This window comes from Microcaecilia unicolor, chromosome 9, assembly GCF_901765095.1.
Source record: "Microcaecilia unicolor chromosome 9, aMicUni1.1, whole genome shotgun sequence".
Lineage (NCBI taxonomy): Eukaryota > Metazoa > Chordata > Amphibia > Gymnophiona > Siphonopidae > Microcaecilia > Microcaecilia unicolor.
Window position 1 is genome coordinate 141,616,225 of NC_044039.1, and position 17,312 is coordinate 141,633,536.

The 17,312-nt window shown below is 47.3% G+C and overlaps 1 protein-coding gene across 1 annotated transcript in view; it reads right to left on the minus strand.

The window, feature by feature from the left end:
* MGA (MAX dimerization protein MGA) overlaps positions 1–17,312 on the minus strand; it is an 801,076-nt gene that overhangs the window by 365,327 nt on the left and 418,437 nt on the right. The window contains 1 exon segment of the mRNA XM_030215215.1: positions 122–621. Coding sequence (XP_030071075.1) covers positions 122–621 — 500 coding nt within the window.

Below are 17,312 nucleotides of genomic sequence, written 5' to 3' on the forward strand. Positions count from 1 at the left end.
ATTTTAGCACCTAAATGTTGGTGCCCCATTATAGAATTGCCTCTACAGTGTACAATTAAGGTCAAAGTGTGCACAGAGCAGGGTAATACAAATCAATGATTTCTAACAAGGCAAAACTGACCTGAATAAGAGAAGATGGATTTAAATTGGGTTTGCACTTGTATGCGACCAGTCGACCTGCAGGAGAGAGTCCTGTGTAGAAAGGCAGACCTTTGCCCCCATGAAGCTTTTCCAGCATTTGGTCTGCATTGTCTGTCCGCAGAAACTTAACAGTTTCCACCCTCCTACGAGATGCTGTACAAGGGCTGAGTACGTCTGAATCAGATCTTTCCACATTATCGCTTCTGTCCTGGTAAGAAGGCATAGAAATTTTTACCCTGGAGTAGATGGGAGAATTTTGTTCTTCACAGGACTTATGCTCAGATGCCAGTTCAATGGTGAGATTTCCCACCTTGAGGGACTGTGGCACACTGCTGTTCATGTCCCGTGGTAGGATACTAAAAATCTTGCTGCTGTCCTCCTCCCAGGTACAGTCTGATACAATTTCAATCAGTTTCGTTGGCATTTCTTGATGAACAACAGAGGTGAAAATATCTGCCCCACTGCGAAACAAGTTGTTTTCTGAGATAATGAAAAACAAAGACTTGTTGAAAAGATTACATTTTAATCAACTTACCTAGATTTAAAACTGCTTAAAAACATATTTGTTTAGTAAGGCATCTGATATTGGGACATGATGGTGGTGGTGTGGCTCAGGTACCTTTTTGTTGCCTATATATGTATTATTTATTTGTTTATTGATTAACTTTATTCCTATTTGTTAATTTGTCCATCTTTTTTTTTTTTTAAATCTTTTCTTTCTTCTATGTGCTACCCTGTCATTTTAATGTTATTAGGAGTTACCACCCAGGTATAGGATCTAGATGTCATCATTGGTACATTGAAACCCTCTGTTCAGTGTGCAGTGGCGGCTAAGAAAGCAAATAGAATTATTAGGAAAGAAATAGAAAACAAAAATGAGAATGTTATAATGCCTTTGTATCGCTCCAAGGTTTGACTGCACTTAAAATACTGTGTGCAATTCCAGTCACCTAATCTCAAAAAAGATACAATGGGTTTAAAAAAGGTACAGAGAAGGGCGACGAAAATGATAAATTGGATGGGGTAACTTCACTATGAGAAAAGGCTAAAGTGGATAGGGCTCTTCAGTTTGGAGAAGAGAGGTCTATAAAATAATGAGTGGAGTGGAACAGGTAGATGTGAATTGCTTGTTTACTCTTTCCAAAAATAGTAGGGCTAGGGGGCATGCAATGAAGCTAAGTAGTAGTAAATTTAAAACAAATCTTAAAAAATATTTCTTCATTTAATGTGTAATTAAACTCTGGAATTCGTTGCCAAAGAATGTGGTAAAAGCAGTTGGCTTAGCAGGTTTTAAAAAGAGTTTGAATAATTTCTTAAAAGTCCACAAGCTATTAAGATAAACTTAGGAAAATAGAGTGCTTGTTTCTAAGATAAGCAGCATAAAGTCTGTCTTACTGTTTGTTCTGGGATCTTGCCAGGTACTTTTAACCTGGATTGGCCACTGTTGGAAACAGGATATTGGGCCTGATGGACCTTTAGTCTGTCCCAGTATGGCAATGCTTATGTTCTTTTTGAATTATTGTACACTATATATTGCTATTTGCAATTTGCTTTTGAAATGTGGTATATTAAAACTAAAAAAGCCATAAGCCATACTGTGTGAGCTACTGAAGGAACAATCTAGAAAGTCATACCCCCCCCCCCACCCCCACTGGATCAATTAAGAAAAGGGATTACAGATTTTATTCTTCCCATTGTGAAAAGATATTAATGGGTCAAAAATGTTTCTGTCTGGGGGCAAAATAAATCTCTAAAAGTGCAAAAGAACAAGATCAAATTTCACATGGCAAAAAAATCCCGGGAAAAGCTATCGAGTTTGAAAATGGGCCACATTTGACTGGGAGCTACAGAGAAATAAAATCCCCCTAAAAATGGCCCAAATGCATTTCTATGGGAGAAAAAATTCTAACATTTGCAGCACAAAAACACCAATACATAGTGCTTAGAAAACTGCTCGTTCCAACTGCACTTCCCCATTTCCCTTCCCAGTCACACAGATACTTCTTACCTGTAAGCAGGTATTCTCCGAGGACAGCAGGTTGATTATTCTCACACATGGGTCGATGTCTGCGTTGGCTCGGGAAATGGCATTTTGCATAGCAAAGACAAAAAAAACATTGCTAGAGTCTCCTGGCGCGCTTGCAGTGCTCATGCGCAGAATGACTTCCCACCCGCCACACGACTGCATACCTCAGTTACATCAAAAAGCATAACAAATAACAATAACTCCAAAAAGGAGGTGGGAGGGATTGTGAGAATAATCACCCTGCTGTCCTCGGAGAATACCTGCTACAGGTAAGTATCTTCGCTTTCTCAGAGGACAAGCAGGCTCCTTATTCTCACATGTGGGGTATCCCTAGCATCCAGGCTCACTCAAAACAATGAACATTGGTCAACTGGGCCTCACAATGGCGAGGACATAACACAGGTTAACGTGAAACTACAGCTAGCTGAGAGTGCAGCCTAGAACAGAATAAAACGGACCTAGGGGGGTGGAGTTGGATTCTAAACTCCAAACAGATTCTGCAGCACTGACTGCCAAAACCGTCGTGTCGGGTATTCTGCTAAAGGCAGTAGTAAGATGTGAATGTGTGGACTGATGACCACGTTGCAGCCTTGCAAATCTCTTCAATGGAGGCTGACTAAGTGAGCCACTGATGCAGTCATGGCTCTTATATTATGAGCCGTGACATGGCCCCCCAAAGCCAGCCCAGCTTGGGCATAAGAGAAGGAAATGCAATCTGCTAGCCAACTGGAGACTGCGTGTTTTCCGATGGCGACTCCCCTCCTGTTGGGATCGAAAGAAACAAACAACTGGGGTGGACTGTCTGAAGGGCTTCGTCCACTCTACGTAAAAGGCCAATGCTCTCTTGCCGTCCAAGGTGTGCAAGCTGCTCTCGTCAGGGTGGGCATAAGGTTGGGGGAAAAAATGTTGGCAAGACTCACGTCTGTGGCCGTGCCCCCTCTCAGACTCACCTTATTTCCTGTGGTCAGCCTCTGAGCTGGCTTCTGTCTGTTCTTTGTGAGTTAGTTCTATCTCTTTGTGCTGGCTGCATTAGATTGTCTGTGTGCTGTCACCCATTCCAGATTTCAGCCCAATCCGGTCCGGATCTTCCAGACTGCAAGACCTGTTTTGTTTGAACCTGCACAGCACCCTTAGTGTCCTGGTGATTGCTGCAGTGAGTCTCAGCTGCTGCTGGGCTTATTAGCCATTTTGAAACCTTTCTGCTTGCCTTTGCATCGCCTAAGGCCCTGGTATGTTGGTGCTTGTTGCACTTCAGCCTAGTTTGATTCCTGATCTAGTTCCTTGCCTGATTCTGTTTAGTTTATGTGTAGCTTAGCTTGTACTGTCCTAGTCTTGACTCTTATTTATATTTACTGTGTCTTGTTCTGGGTTCTCTGTGTTTCTTGTTTAGTGGCTGCCTGGCAGCTTTCAGTCTGTCTTTTTTCAGTGTTTTTGTTCCCTGTTCTAGTGGCTGCTTGCAGCTTTCAGTCCTGCCCATTAGCTTATCCCTTCCTTGCCCTGCTGCCCCTGTATGTTCCTTTCCCCTCTGACCCTCAGTCCTGGTTCAGCCTATTGGGTATCCAGTCCTGCCTTGCCCAGTAAGTCCTGCCGGCCACCTGCAGCCTGGAGTTCAACTCTTGGTGAAAGGTGGCCAGGTGCAGGTGAAGTCTCACTGTTTGCCAGAGTTCTGCCTTGCCTTTGGCGTGGGGTGGTTTTGCCTGCCGCTGCTGCTCCTCTGCAGTGGTCCAAGGGCTCACAAACCCAGTTCCTGCTTGGAAGACGTGACAGACACCACCTTTGGTAGGAACTTAGGGTGCGTGCGGAGGACTACTCTGTTGTGATGAAACTTAGTATAATGTGCATCCACTACTAAGGCCTGAAGCTCACTGACCCTACGAGCTGAAGTAACAGCCACCAAGAAAATAACCTTCCAATCAAGTACTTCTATGGTAGGAATTCAGTGGCTCAAAAGGAGCTTTCATCAACTAGGTGAGAATGACATTGAGATCCCATGACACTGGTGGAGATTTGATAGGGGGCTTTGACAAAAGCAAACCTCTCATGAAGCGAACAACTAAAGGCTGTCCAGAGATAGGCTTACACTCTATACGCCTATAAGCACTAATTGCACTGAGGTGAACTCTTACGGAGTTGGTCTTTTGACCGGACTCTGATAAGTGCAGAAGGTATTCAAGCAGGGTCTGTGTAGGACAGGGGAGGGGATTTAGGGTCTTGCTGTCACACCAGATGACAAACCTCCTCCATTTGAAAGCTTTCCTGGAAGCAAGACTCGGGAGACACCCTCTGAAAGACCCAAAGAAGCAAATTCTAAGGTCTCAACATCCAGGCCATGAGAGCCAGAGACTGGAGGTGGCCCCTTGTTCTGAGTAATGAGGTCTGGAAAACATTCCAATCTCTACAGAGGACAATTCCAGAAGAGGGAACCAAATCTGACGCGGCCAGAAGGGTGCAATCAGGATCATGGTTCCGCGGTCTTGCTTGAATTTCAGTAAAGACTTCCCTACTAGAGGTATGGGAGGATATGCATACAGAACCCTGTTTCCCAGTGTAAGAGAAAGGCATCAGACGCTAGTCTGTCGTGGGCCTGAAGCCTGGAACAGAACTGAGGGATGTTGTGATTGATCTGAGAGGCAAAAAGATTCACTGAGGGGGTGCCCCACGCTCGGAAGATCTTGCGGGCTATGTCCATATTCAGTGACCACTCATGAGGTTGCAATACCCTGATCAGCCTGTCGGTCAGATTGCTGTTTACACCTGCCAGGTAAGTGGCTTGAAGAAACATGCCCTGACGGCGTACCCAAAGCCACATCTGAACAGCTTCCTGACACAGAGGGTGAGATCCGATGCCCCTCTGCTTGTTGGTGTAATACATTGTAACCTGACTGTCTGTTTTAATCAAGATGATTTGGTTGGACAGCCGATCTCTGAAAGCCTTCAGAGCGTTCCAGATTGCTCGTAGTTCCAGGAGGTTAATCTGAAGACCTGTTTCCCGGAAGGACCAGGCTTCTTGAGTGTGAAGTCCATCTACATGAGCTCCCCACCCCAGGAGGGATGCATCCGTCGTCAGCACTTTTTGTAGCTGAGGAATTTGGAATAGTTGTCCCATGGTCAAATTGGACCGGATTGTCGACCACTGCAGAGAATTTTGAAAATTGGTGGACAGTTGGATCACATCCTCCAGATTCTCTGTAGCTTGATACCACTGGGAAGCTAGGGTCTATTGAGCTCTCATATGTAGACGTGCCATGGATGTTACCAGTAGAAGCCATGTGCCCCAAGAGTCTCAACATCTACTGAGCTGTGATCTGTGAACACCAGGGACAGGACGTTGTCTGCCCTTGTCTCGGGAAGATGAGCCCAAGCTGTCTTAGTGTCCAGCAGTGCTCCAATGAACTCCAATTTCTGGACAGGAGTCAGAAGGGAATTGGAGCAATTTATTACGAACCACAGAAGCTTTAGGACATGAATAGTCATTTGCATGGACTCCTGAGCACCCTCCTCAGAGGTGCTCTTTACCAGCCAATAGTCGAGATAAGGAAACACATGCACACCCAGTCTGCGTAGCGATGCTGCAACTACCGCTACATACTTTGTAAACACTCTGGGTGCAGACGCCAGGCCAAAGGGCAGTACACGGTACTGAAAGTGCTGTGTTCCCAGCCGAAATCGAAGATACAGCATCCTTCAAGTCCAGAGAGCATAGCCAATTGCTTTCCTGAATCGTGGGAAGAAGGATGCCAAGGGAAACCATCCTGAACTTTTCTCTGACTAGGAATTTGTTCAGGGCCCTTAGGTTTAGAATGAGACGCATCCCCCCTTCCCGTTTTCTTCTGCACAAGGAAGTACCTGGAATAGAATCCTAGCCCTTCTTCTCCTGGTGGAATGGGTTCGACCGCATGGGCCTTTAGAAGGGTGGAGAGTTCCTATGCAAGTACCTGCTTGTGCTGGGAGCTGTAAGAATGAGCTCCCGGTGGGCAATTTAGAGGTTTGGATTCCGGATTGAGAGTCCATCCTAACCGGACTATTTGAAGAACCCACCGGTCGGAGGTTATGAGAGGCCACCTTTGATGAAAAAACATTAACCTCCCCCCAACCGGCAAGTCATTCGGTATGGACACTTTTACTGTGGCTATGCTTAACTGGAGCCAGTCAAAAGCTTACTTTTGCTGGGGAGCAGCAGGAGACTTAGGCGCAAGCTGTTGACGAGAACAAGTGCGCTGGGGCTGAGCCTGACTAGGCTGTCGAGAAGCCAGAGTGTACCTACGCCTAGCATAGGAATAGGGAGCACTCCGTTTACCACCAAAAAACCTCCTAGTTGAGGAGGATGTAGCAGAAGGCATCCGGTGGGAGAGAGAATCCATAGCATCATTATGCTTCTTGAACTGGTCAACAAGATCCTCTACTTTTTCCACAGACGTCGAAGGGGAGTCGACCTGGGTGGCATCCAACACCGGCGCCACAAACGGCACCAAAGACGGGGACCTCATCACAGGTGAACAGCCAGACGTTGCTACAGCAGAAGGCACAGAAGGTGCAAGCCCCCCTGACACCAAAGCAGACTGGTGCAGCAATCCTTCCAGAAGTTCTGGAAGCAGGGCCCAGATGCGTTCATTGAGAGCTGCCATAAGAGAAGGCTGTGGGGTCAGTAGATCAGCCGGTGGCAGAATCTGCGGAGGCTCAGGTGCAGGTACTGGGCTGCTGAGAGGTCGACGAATCGGCACCTCCTGTATAGAGGGGGAGTGATCCTCTCGGGTGCCGAATCCCTCAACGCCCCAGAGCTCCCGGCACCATATGTTGAACGAGATCGGTGACAGTGCTTCTTCACCTTCACTTGGTGCCGATGACGACGTGGAATCCTCACATCTCCTCAGGGTCTCCGATGATGGTTGGTCCCGGGGGCCTACATAGCAGGAGGCCTCAAGACAGGTGGAGACCCACTCGATACATCATTGCTCCCAGCAATCATTATCTCTGCTCCTGACGTCGATACTTCCCTCGATGTTGACGCCGCCGACCTCGGTACCGATGTCGATGCAGACGTAGACGTCCTGGACCGAACCCTAAAAGTTTTTCACGTTGGGCATCTCGAGCTACTTGGGTCCGTTTCTTCATGCGAAGACACAGATTACAAGCAGCTGGGCTGTGGTCGGGCCCAAGGCACTGGATACACCAGGAATGGGTATCGGTACCTGAGATAGTCCGGTTGCACCGAGTACAACATTTGAAGCCGCTGGGTGTCCTCGATGATATGGAAGGTAAAACGGTTCAGGTGAAATCAAAGACTCGACTATGCCAAGAATAAAGGGGCACAAAAAGAAAGAAAAAACCCGGCCACGTCGAAAAACAAAGAAAACTTAAAAGTCGGAAAAAAAGAACTATGGAGAAACTAACAGGAATCCTATTTTTTTTTTTTTTTTTATAAACAAACAAGCAAACTGACCCGAAAAATACAGAAAAAGAAGACTCTTTACTGGGCCTTAACAAGGAGTATAGGAGGAACCTGCCGCACCTTGTCGCGGGAAAAATAAAACTGAGGTACGCGCTTGCGTGGAATGCGAGAAGTCAGTCCTCACATGCGCGATGCGCACACCAGAAGACTTTAGCAATGTTTTTTTTGTCTTTGCTATGCAAAATGCTGGTTCCCAGGCCGACACAGACGTCGACCCACGTGTGAGAATACACAGCCTGCTTGTCCTCCAAGAAACATAGGCGTACAGAAGGGTTGGAAATTATCCCATGAGGTATGCTCTGCATCATTTGTAGACTGACAGAGACACCTAATGGTTAGAAATATTATCACACTTTGATTTATACTATTTTTCCAAACTAACAGCCCCTTTGTCTCTCCTCTTCAAGTCAGGGACAGAGACAACACAGAGGGAAACTGAACTCACACACACACAGAAGATGGAAAAAAATTCTATGAACCATACTTTGAATACTTCACCCACATTATTTTTTTTTATTTGCTGCTTTAAGTCAAATTTGAGTTTAATTTTAGAATAAACTTGTTATATTGTTCACAAGTAATAAAACTCAGTAGAATACAATCCCATACGTCTGTAGTGTACCCAGAACTGGCCTTTGGGTAGAATGAGCTAGGTAGTCACCCAGGGAGCCATCTGCTGAATTTTCTGAGGCCTTAGGGTAAAAGAAGAGGAGGAAAAGATCCCTGTGCTCCACTGGTTGAAATAACTGTTCTTTTGTACACAGGGGACACAATAATATTTTTTAAATGGCTGTACTGGAGACTAGATTTACCTTAAGCACTTCTACTCTAGTTTTCCTCCAAAAGCTCCTAGCAATCAGGTGGCCTACCCCTCTGAGAGCCAATGCTAGAATTAGGAAAATGTAATACCCCATCAAGTATCTTGAAATATTGATTTAATCCAGTACTTAAAAACTGTACTCAAGTAGCTAGAAGATCAACATTGTAGGACTGGCAAGTGGGGATAGGCAGCAAGTTATCAAGTCTAATGGGAAGATTCAATGTGAGGCAGCTTGGGCAAAGAAATCAGATTAATTTGGTGTTTAACTTTTCAGTCCTGTAAAGTGGAGGAATGCCATCTGGGTTTAATTTACTCAGAAGTCTAGCTTTTGCTAGACCAGAGGTTAGAAGGTCAGAGAGAAGTAATTATTTACCACATCTGGATACCATTATAAGCAAGGCATATTGCAGGCAGTTTAAAGGATTAGGCTAACGCTGTTTAGAAGAAGATAGAGTAGATATAGATATTCTTGATAATTTAGATTTTGTCTTATAGGGAATTCTGATTTCTGCTTATTTTAGAATATGTTTTATTCTGTGTAATTAATAAGTTCTATTTCTATGTAGAATATCTTTTCAAGTCAGTGTTACAACTTTGACTGACTTTTCAAGTGAAGCTTTGTCTGCATTTTAAAAGGTCATCATCTGGTTTGAATTATCTACAGTCCTAGCGAGTTCTGTGTAGGAAGCTAGGTGAAAGAGGTCAGGGAAAGTCAAGTCATCTCCTTGATGAATAGCTAAATGAAGGACTGGTTTTCTGAAAGTAATAACAAATCATGTATCATTAAGCAAGATTGGCCCTTGACCCCTTAATGAATGCCAGAGTCCAGTTAGCAGTTAGTAATGAAGTTAGCTGGGAACCTAAGAATTTAATAATAATAAAATGCAAGAGATAGGTGCCACATTGTCTAGTGTGAGAGGCCCCAGGTCATAGGTCAGTTTAGGAAATATCAAACCTATGTAACTGATATTTTAAGTAATGTGTAAGTAATAATTAGTTCAAGGCAGGGTAATCAATCTATTCTTTACCATCTGGTGAGAAAGGGGGGCTAGAGAGGTGTAGGACCCTATATAACTGGGAGCAGAAGCAGCTTACGTTAGAAGAGAGACAACAGAAGAAGAGAAGGAGCTGAGACAGAAGTCACAAGACACAGAGAGCTGAGAAAGAGAAGAAGAGACCTAGTGCTGATGTCCTACTTTGTTTGGTGGCAAATAAAGAAGATTTCTCTCTCATTCTGGTGTGTGGTGTTTGACTCCTGAAGTACCACAGATTCTGCTAACAATAGTGGTAATTCCTGCAACAATTCTTGGTGTCAGAAGTGGGATCCCGAACCCTGCATCAATTTCTGGCACCCAACTGACTGAGGAACATTGACCGGGTATGTATTCTGTATTGTAATCCTAGCTAGGAAACTGTAAACCAGCCCCTCAAAAGTTGAGGGAAGGGGAGTCTGATCAACTCTCAGCGAAGGCCTTAGTACCTTCTAGTCTAGTGGGGACTAGTAGGGAAACCGCCAGAGCTTATCTGTATCTGAGAAATCTGAAATTGTTGGGTGGGATTTTTTGTACAGTATGTGTGTGATGCATGAATGATTAAATGAGTGTGGTCTTCTTATAGCTGCGGTTCCAGTTAACGCGAGTTCAACTGGCCAGCTACGGAAGGAAGCGATTGTTGTTTGTTTACCTTGTGTCTCGGGAGTGTGGATCCCTCACCACACTTCCAAAAATTCCCTTCCTTTCTGTGTGTTGTAACTGTAAGCATTATGGGAGGGACATCATCTAGACAAATTGCTACTCCCCTAGATTGTATGCTTAAGAATTTCAAGAAAGGATTTTTAGTTAATGATTATGGACAGACTTTAAGCTTAAGTACTCTAAGAACTTTGTGTGAAGTTGAGTGGCCATCTATGGGAGTGGGGTGGCCCCCTGGTGGCAGCTTAGATATTGAAGTAGTCCGGAAGGTCTACAGCATAGTTGTAGGAGAACCAGAATATTCTGAACAACTCCCCTATATAGATTCCTGGGACAGCCTTGTGACTGACCCTCCCTCTTGGTTGAAAACTTATATGGGATCCCCAGTAAAGTTCATGCTGGGCCGCGTTCAAAGAAAGATTATTAGAAAATCTAAACTGAAGGAGGGAAAGAGCCCCAGGAAGCCTACCACCCAATCGGTGGCTTCCGCCCCTACCCTGTCCGAGAAACCCATACTCTCTGATGACCCCTCAGATCTTGAGCCACCACCTTATGGTCCGTTGTTGGGGTTCCGCTCCACCCCCAGAGATCCACGGCGTCCAGCCCAAGCCTCTCCAGCACAGGCTTCTCCGGATAGTTCCTCCCCTTCTGTGCAAACCCCGCCACATCCTAGGTTGGACTTTTCACCCAGCATCTACCCTTCTCTGCCACATCCTTCCCTGCTAACCTCCCAAGACCCGCTTTGGGCTCCACTCCCTGACTCCTCAACTCCCGACAGCCCAGCCTTTCCCTCTAGTACCCCTACCCACTCATCAGGGGCCCAGCATCCCTTTCAATGGACTGAATCACCTGTGATCACCTCTCAGTCTATGAGTACCCCTCCCCATCCCTCAGGGGTTCAACACGCCTCCCCTGAATGGGTTAGACCCGCTGCAATCACCTTTGAGCATGATAAGAGGGTAGCTCCTAGCTCTACCTCAGGTTCCATTCCCACCTCCTCGAGAGCTCTGCCACTCCGCCAGGTAACCACCACTCGACCGGATCCTAATAATCAGGGTCAGGTTATAGAGGCAAAGGCCTACCAGTATGTACCCTTCACAACCACCGATCTCCTGAATTGGAAGACGCATTACCCCTCTTATACTGAAAAGGCAGTGGTGGACCTAGTGGCTAGTATTATGGCCACCCATAACCCAACTTGGACTGATTGTCAACAACTTCTCCTGACCCTCTTCACAACTGAGGAGAGGCGGAAGATTTTACAAAATGCTGAGGCCATCACGCGAGCGCGTGTTCCCGAGGGGATACAGGACCCAGAGGAATGGATTAGAACTCGGTTCCCTCGCGCAGCTCCAGCTTGGGATCCAAATAATGGGCAGCACTATGAACTGTTGTCTGGCTATTGCCGGGACTTGCTGGAAGGTATGAAGAAAGGCATAAAGAGGCCCATTAATCTGGCAAAGGTCTCTGAAATTCTTCAAGCGGCAACTGAATCCCCTGGGGCCTTTTTAGAGCGACTAATTGAAGCTTACAGAACATACACCCCATTTGACCCTGAGGCACTAGAAAACCAGAGAATGGTGAATAGTGCATTGGTGGCCCAGAGTATGCCAGATATCCGGAAGAAGTTGCAGCGTCAGGAGGGATTCGCAGGGATGAATACCACCCAGCTAATTGAGATCGCAACAAAGGTTTTCGTTAATAGGGATCAGGAGATGCGCCGAGAGGCTTACCGGAAGATGCAGAAGAAGGCCGACCTTTTGGCGGCAGCCATTACTAATTCCACCCTTAACCGAGGTCGACCTCTAGCCAATGGGAAGCCAAAGTGGGACCCCGGACCGCCAGCCAGGCCTCGAGATTCCTTCAATCAATCCCGGCCACGAGGGGAAAATCCCAGACCACGATTGGAGAGGGATCAGTGCACCTACTGCAAGGAAAGAGGGCACTGGAAAGATGAATGCCCCCAGAGGCGCCAGGGACTGAGAAGGGGACCAGGAGATCGAGGAAGCCGAGGCAGAGTTCGAGAGGGAAGGTATGAGCCTTCTGAATCTGACATCATTGGGATAGCCGAGATGGCAGAATGGGATGAATAGGACAGACCGGGTTCCTACAAACTGGGCTCCCAGGAACCCATGGTCAAGCTAACCATAGGGAGCCGCTCAATTCCATTCATGATTGATATAGGAGCTGAACATTCTGTTGTGACGGAGCGATTAGCGCCTGTGTCTGGAAAAACTGTCCGAGTGGTGGGAGCCACGGGGGTGCAGAACCGGAGGCCCTTCCTGACGACCCGTAGATGCCAATTAGGCTCACACACAGTCACTCATGAATTCCTGTATATGCCAGACTGTCCAATCCCTTTGTTAGGCCGGGACCTGCTGTCCAAGCTTAGGGCCCAAATTTCCTTTGACTCTGATGGCCAGACTTCAGTCTCCTTTCGGCCCCCGACATCCAGCCCTAAGGGCATATTGAGTTTCTGCTGCCCCCTTGAAGAAGAATGGCGGCTGCATCAGTCGCATGGCCAAGTTGACCTATCCCTGGCCGACAGCTTCCAGGTCAATGGGGTATGGGCAGAAGATAATCCCCCAGGGTTGGCCCGAAATATTCCTCCTGTCCATGTAGATTTACTTCCAAGTGCCCGGCCAATCCGTCTTCGCCAATACCCAATTCCCCGAAAGGCTCTGGAAGGGATTCAAGCACATCTGAATCGTCTGTTATCCCATGGAATTATTCGACCTTGCCAGTCTCCATGGAATACGCCACTGTTGCCAGTCCAGAAGCCGGGGACTGAGGACTACCGGCCAGTCCAAGACTTACGAGTGGTCAACAAATCCACTATTTCATTACACCCTGTAGTGCCTAATCCATATGTCCTGCTGGGATTGATACCTTCTGGAGCTACCCATTTCACGACACTGGACCTAAAAGATGCCTTCTTTTGTATTCGGGTGGCCCCCGCCAGTCAACTGCTTTTCGCCTTTCAATGGGAAAACCCAGTAACAGGACGGAAGCTTCAGTATACATGGACCCGCCTGCCATAGGGGTTCAAGAACTCCCCCAACAAGACCTTAAGACTTTTAAATCTGAGCCTTCCAGGCGAGTTTTACTCCAGTATGTAGATGACCTCCTGATTGCAGCAGTGACCCAGGAAGAGTGTTTTGAGGCTACCAGAGAATTGCTGGAGCTACTCTTGGATGCGGGCTATAAGGTCTCACACTCGAAGGCCCAACTCTGTCAGTCAGAAGTGAAGTATCTGGGCTTCTGCATTTCCCAGGGAAGTCGGAGACTGGATGTCAGTAGGAAGCAAGCGGTTGCTGCAATTCCCCAACCCAAGTCCAGAAGGGAAGTTAGGGAATTCCTGGGAGCAGCCGGATTCTGCAGAATTTGGATTTCGAATTTTGCACTGATGGCGAAACCCCTTTACCAGGCCACAAAGGGGGGTGAAAAGGAACCATTTGAATGGGGACCTATTGCTCAACAATCCTTCATTGCCATAAAGAAAGCCCTACTCCAAGCCCCTGCGTTAGGCCTTCCTGATGTGGAGAAACCTTTCTCACTATATGTCCACGAGCGACAGGGGGTTGCTCTGGGTGTGCTGACCCAGATGATGGGATCCTGGCAGAGGCCTGTTGCATACCTGTCTAAACAGCTGGATGGAGTGGCTAAAGGATGGCCAGCCTGCCTGAGGGCCATTGCAGCAACAGCCTTACTGGTCCAGGAAGCTGATAAGTTGACCTTGGGGCAAGAACTGGTTGTCAAAGTCCCCCACGCAGTTCTCACCCTCATGGAGTACAAGGGCAACCACTGGTTTACAAATAGCCGCATGGTTAAGTACCAAGCCAGCTTGTGTGAGAATCCACGGATACACCTGGAAACAGTGGCTACATTCAATCCCGCCACTCTTTTGCCAGCATCTGAGGGACCACCGGATCATGACTGTATCCAAACCATGGATGAAGTGTACTCCAGTCGACCAGATCTTAAAGATGTTCCTTGGAGGGACCCAGATGTAATTTATTTCACAGATGGAAGTAGTTACGTGGAGAACTCCAAGCGATTGGCAGGCTATGCTGTGGTGACAGAGGACAAGGTGATAGAAGCAAGGGCCCTGCCCCAAGGAACTTCAGCCCAGAAAGCAGAACTTGTGGCCCTCATACGAGCTCTGGAGCTAGCAGCAGGACTGGTGACCAACATTTATACTGATTCCAAGTATGCCTTCACAACTCTACATGCTCATGGAGCTTTGTATAAGGAAAAGGGACTCATAAATGCCGCAGGCCAACCTGTTAAGTATGGACCTGAAATACTTCAGTTGCTAGAGGCCGTTTGGGCCCCTAAGAAGGTAGCTGTTATTCACTGCCGGGGACACCAAAGGACAGATACTCCAGTGGCCCGAGGGAACCGCCATGCTGATCGGGTGGACAAGGAAGCTGCTCGAGGACCCCCAGCAGGTACTGTGACCCCCCTGTTCCAGATTCGACTGCAAGAATGGACGCCTATGTATACCCAAATGGAAGAGAAATGGGCTCAAGAAGAAGGGGCAGTAAGGAGACCTGATGGTTGGTTACATCTCCCTGATACCAGAGTTCTGGTGCCACATCACCTAGCTTGGCCTGTAGTGTCTCAAGCTCATGACCTGTCACACTTAGGGAAAACAGCACTAGCCCGCCTACTCAGTCGAGTAGTGGTCCTGGAAGGATTGGATAGTCTGGTTGCCACTGCCTCTGCCCGATGTACTCTCTGTGCCCAGAATAATGCTCGTCAGGGACCCCGTATTCCACCAGGAGTTCAGTCCAGAGGACTAACACCCTTTGAGTCCCTAGTCATAGACTTCACAGAAATGCCCAGGAGCGGTAGGCTCCGATACCTCTTGGTCATGGTCTGCACTTTTTCTGGGTGGGTGGAAGCATACCCTACAGTCACTGAGAAAGCCACAGAAGTAGCTCGAGCCCTCCTTAGGGATGTCATCCCCAGGTATGGACTGCCCCTTGCCATAGGCTCAGATAATGGTCCCGCCTTTGTTGAAGCCACACTTCAGGCCCTGTCCCGCGCATTGCGCATTACCTGGAAATTGCATTGTGCCTACCGTCCCCAGAGTTCAGGGCAGGTTGAGCGGGCAAACAGAACCTTGAAAAATAGCCTAGCAAAGATTTGTCAGGAAACCCAACTGAAATGGCCACAGGCACTGCCACTAGCCCTCTTCCGCCTCCGATGCACCCCAACTAAAGGAACGGCCCTCTCTCCCTTTGAAATTGTGTATGGGAAGCCCCCAGCCATTTTGCAGGGAATTAAGGGAGACATAGGGACTTTAGGGTCTGCCCAGGTGCAGGACCAGGTAGCCCTCTTGGGCCGGATAATTTCTGAGCTTCAGTCTTATGTGAGAGAAATAAACCCTGTCCCCTTCCAGGCTCAGGTACATTCCTTCCTGCCAGGGGATAGAGTTTGGGTGAAAGACTGGAGGCTCCAGCCTTTGGGGCCCCGATGGAAAGGACCTTTTACTGTTTTGCTTTCTACCCCTACAGCTGTGAAGGTCGCAGGGATAACTCCATGGGTCCATTGGTCTCGAATCAAGTCTGCTGACCAGACTGAGCCCAGCACGGATCAGACGGAGCCTAAACAGTGGAGAGCAGAAAGTGATCCAGCGGAGCCATTGAAGTTGCGCTTGACCCGAAGCAAAGAATCTACTAGCTGAAAAGAAGGGTCAACTGCATACCGCAGGAGCTGCTGGACTTCGGCTTCATACTGAGACTCTTTCTTGCCTGATTCTGGCTTTCCTGGAATTTGAGAGCTTGATCCTTGTCAGTTGAGGTTCTATCTCAACTGGTATAAGAACTCAAAGACTGAGAACATTATATTAGAGTAATCTGTGACTAGCACAGACTGTTGGAATATTATTGCTTAATTAGTTTGCTGTATTTGTTTTAGATTAGGAAGAAAGAAAATGTTAGTAGTTTGGGTGCTTTTGTTGTTTTCTACTCCTTGCCTCCTTGTTCCTAATACCCTAACTCGCTCCAACCTTTGGCTACACTCTGTCCAGGAACTAATTAGCCAGGCAAAGATTACTTCCCCTTGTATTGTGTGTTCCCGATTTTCTCCTTATACCACAGATGTCCCAGCTGTTCCTGTCCCTGTGCCGCTTACAGCTCTTATACCTCCCTACTTTTCGAGTTCGGGCCCTTGGAGCCAGGATTATACTTGGTGGTCCTTTTATAATGCTACCTCCCCCTCTGAATCTTCTCTAAGGCCAGTCTTTACGTCTCCCTATCCAGCTTCTGGAGTGTTTTGTTTAACAAGGAACATCTCAACTGTTCTTCCCATTTCCTGTAACTATACCAATGTTCTCCCAGAGAAGGGGGAATCTGTGTGGGTAGTCTCTCCAGGTACTCCTATATGCCCTACTACCGTACCTGCAGATTACGACCCAGGTGATTATCTGGCTCCTAAGCGTACCACTGAGAGGACTATAGTGTCCCGGCTTATTTTCTACTTTCATAAGTCCCCGGGGTATGAAGAGCTTATAACAAATGAGCAGCCTGTCACAATTGGGGATTGGCACCTATGGTGTGCAAAGTCTCCATATCGTCTTCGTTCCCCCTGGGATAGGGGCTCGCATTATGGGCATCCTAAGTACCTTGTCCAGCCTGAGCCAACATTTATTGGGAACTTCCCTCACCCTCTCCTTGGCCATTACTGGCTCTGTGATAATGTCCTCCACATGATTCTTCCCCCCACGTATGATTTTTGTGTATTGGTAACCTTGAATTATTTTCCTAAAGTTATTCCTCTTCTCAGGCCACCATCCCCGCACCGCTCTAAGCGAGAGGCCTTGTCCTTACCCTCCTCCGTTGCCACAGAGGATGAGGCGATTGAATTAGTCCTCCAGTACATCAACTCTACTTATCCTCTGCCTAAAAAGAGACTTGTGGCCCTTTCTGCCACGGCCTGGATTCCAATTGGGGGCCCGGTAGCGGGTATCACTGAACTAGGCATGGCTACCCGGCGACTTCAGTCCCTACTCCATGTTTTAGTTCATGAGCTGAACGTGGTAGTCAACGCATTGCAGGATCAAATTAATGAATTAAGTGTAGTTTCTCGGTATAACCGTATGGGCCTTGACTACCTCTTTGCAGCCCAGGGTGGCCTCTGCACAGTGCTCAATTCTTCAGAGTGCTGTACTATTGTCAT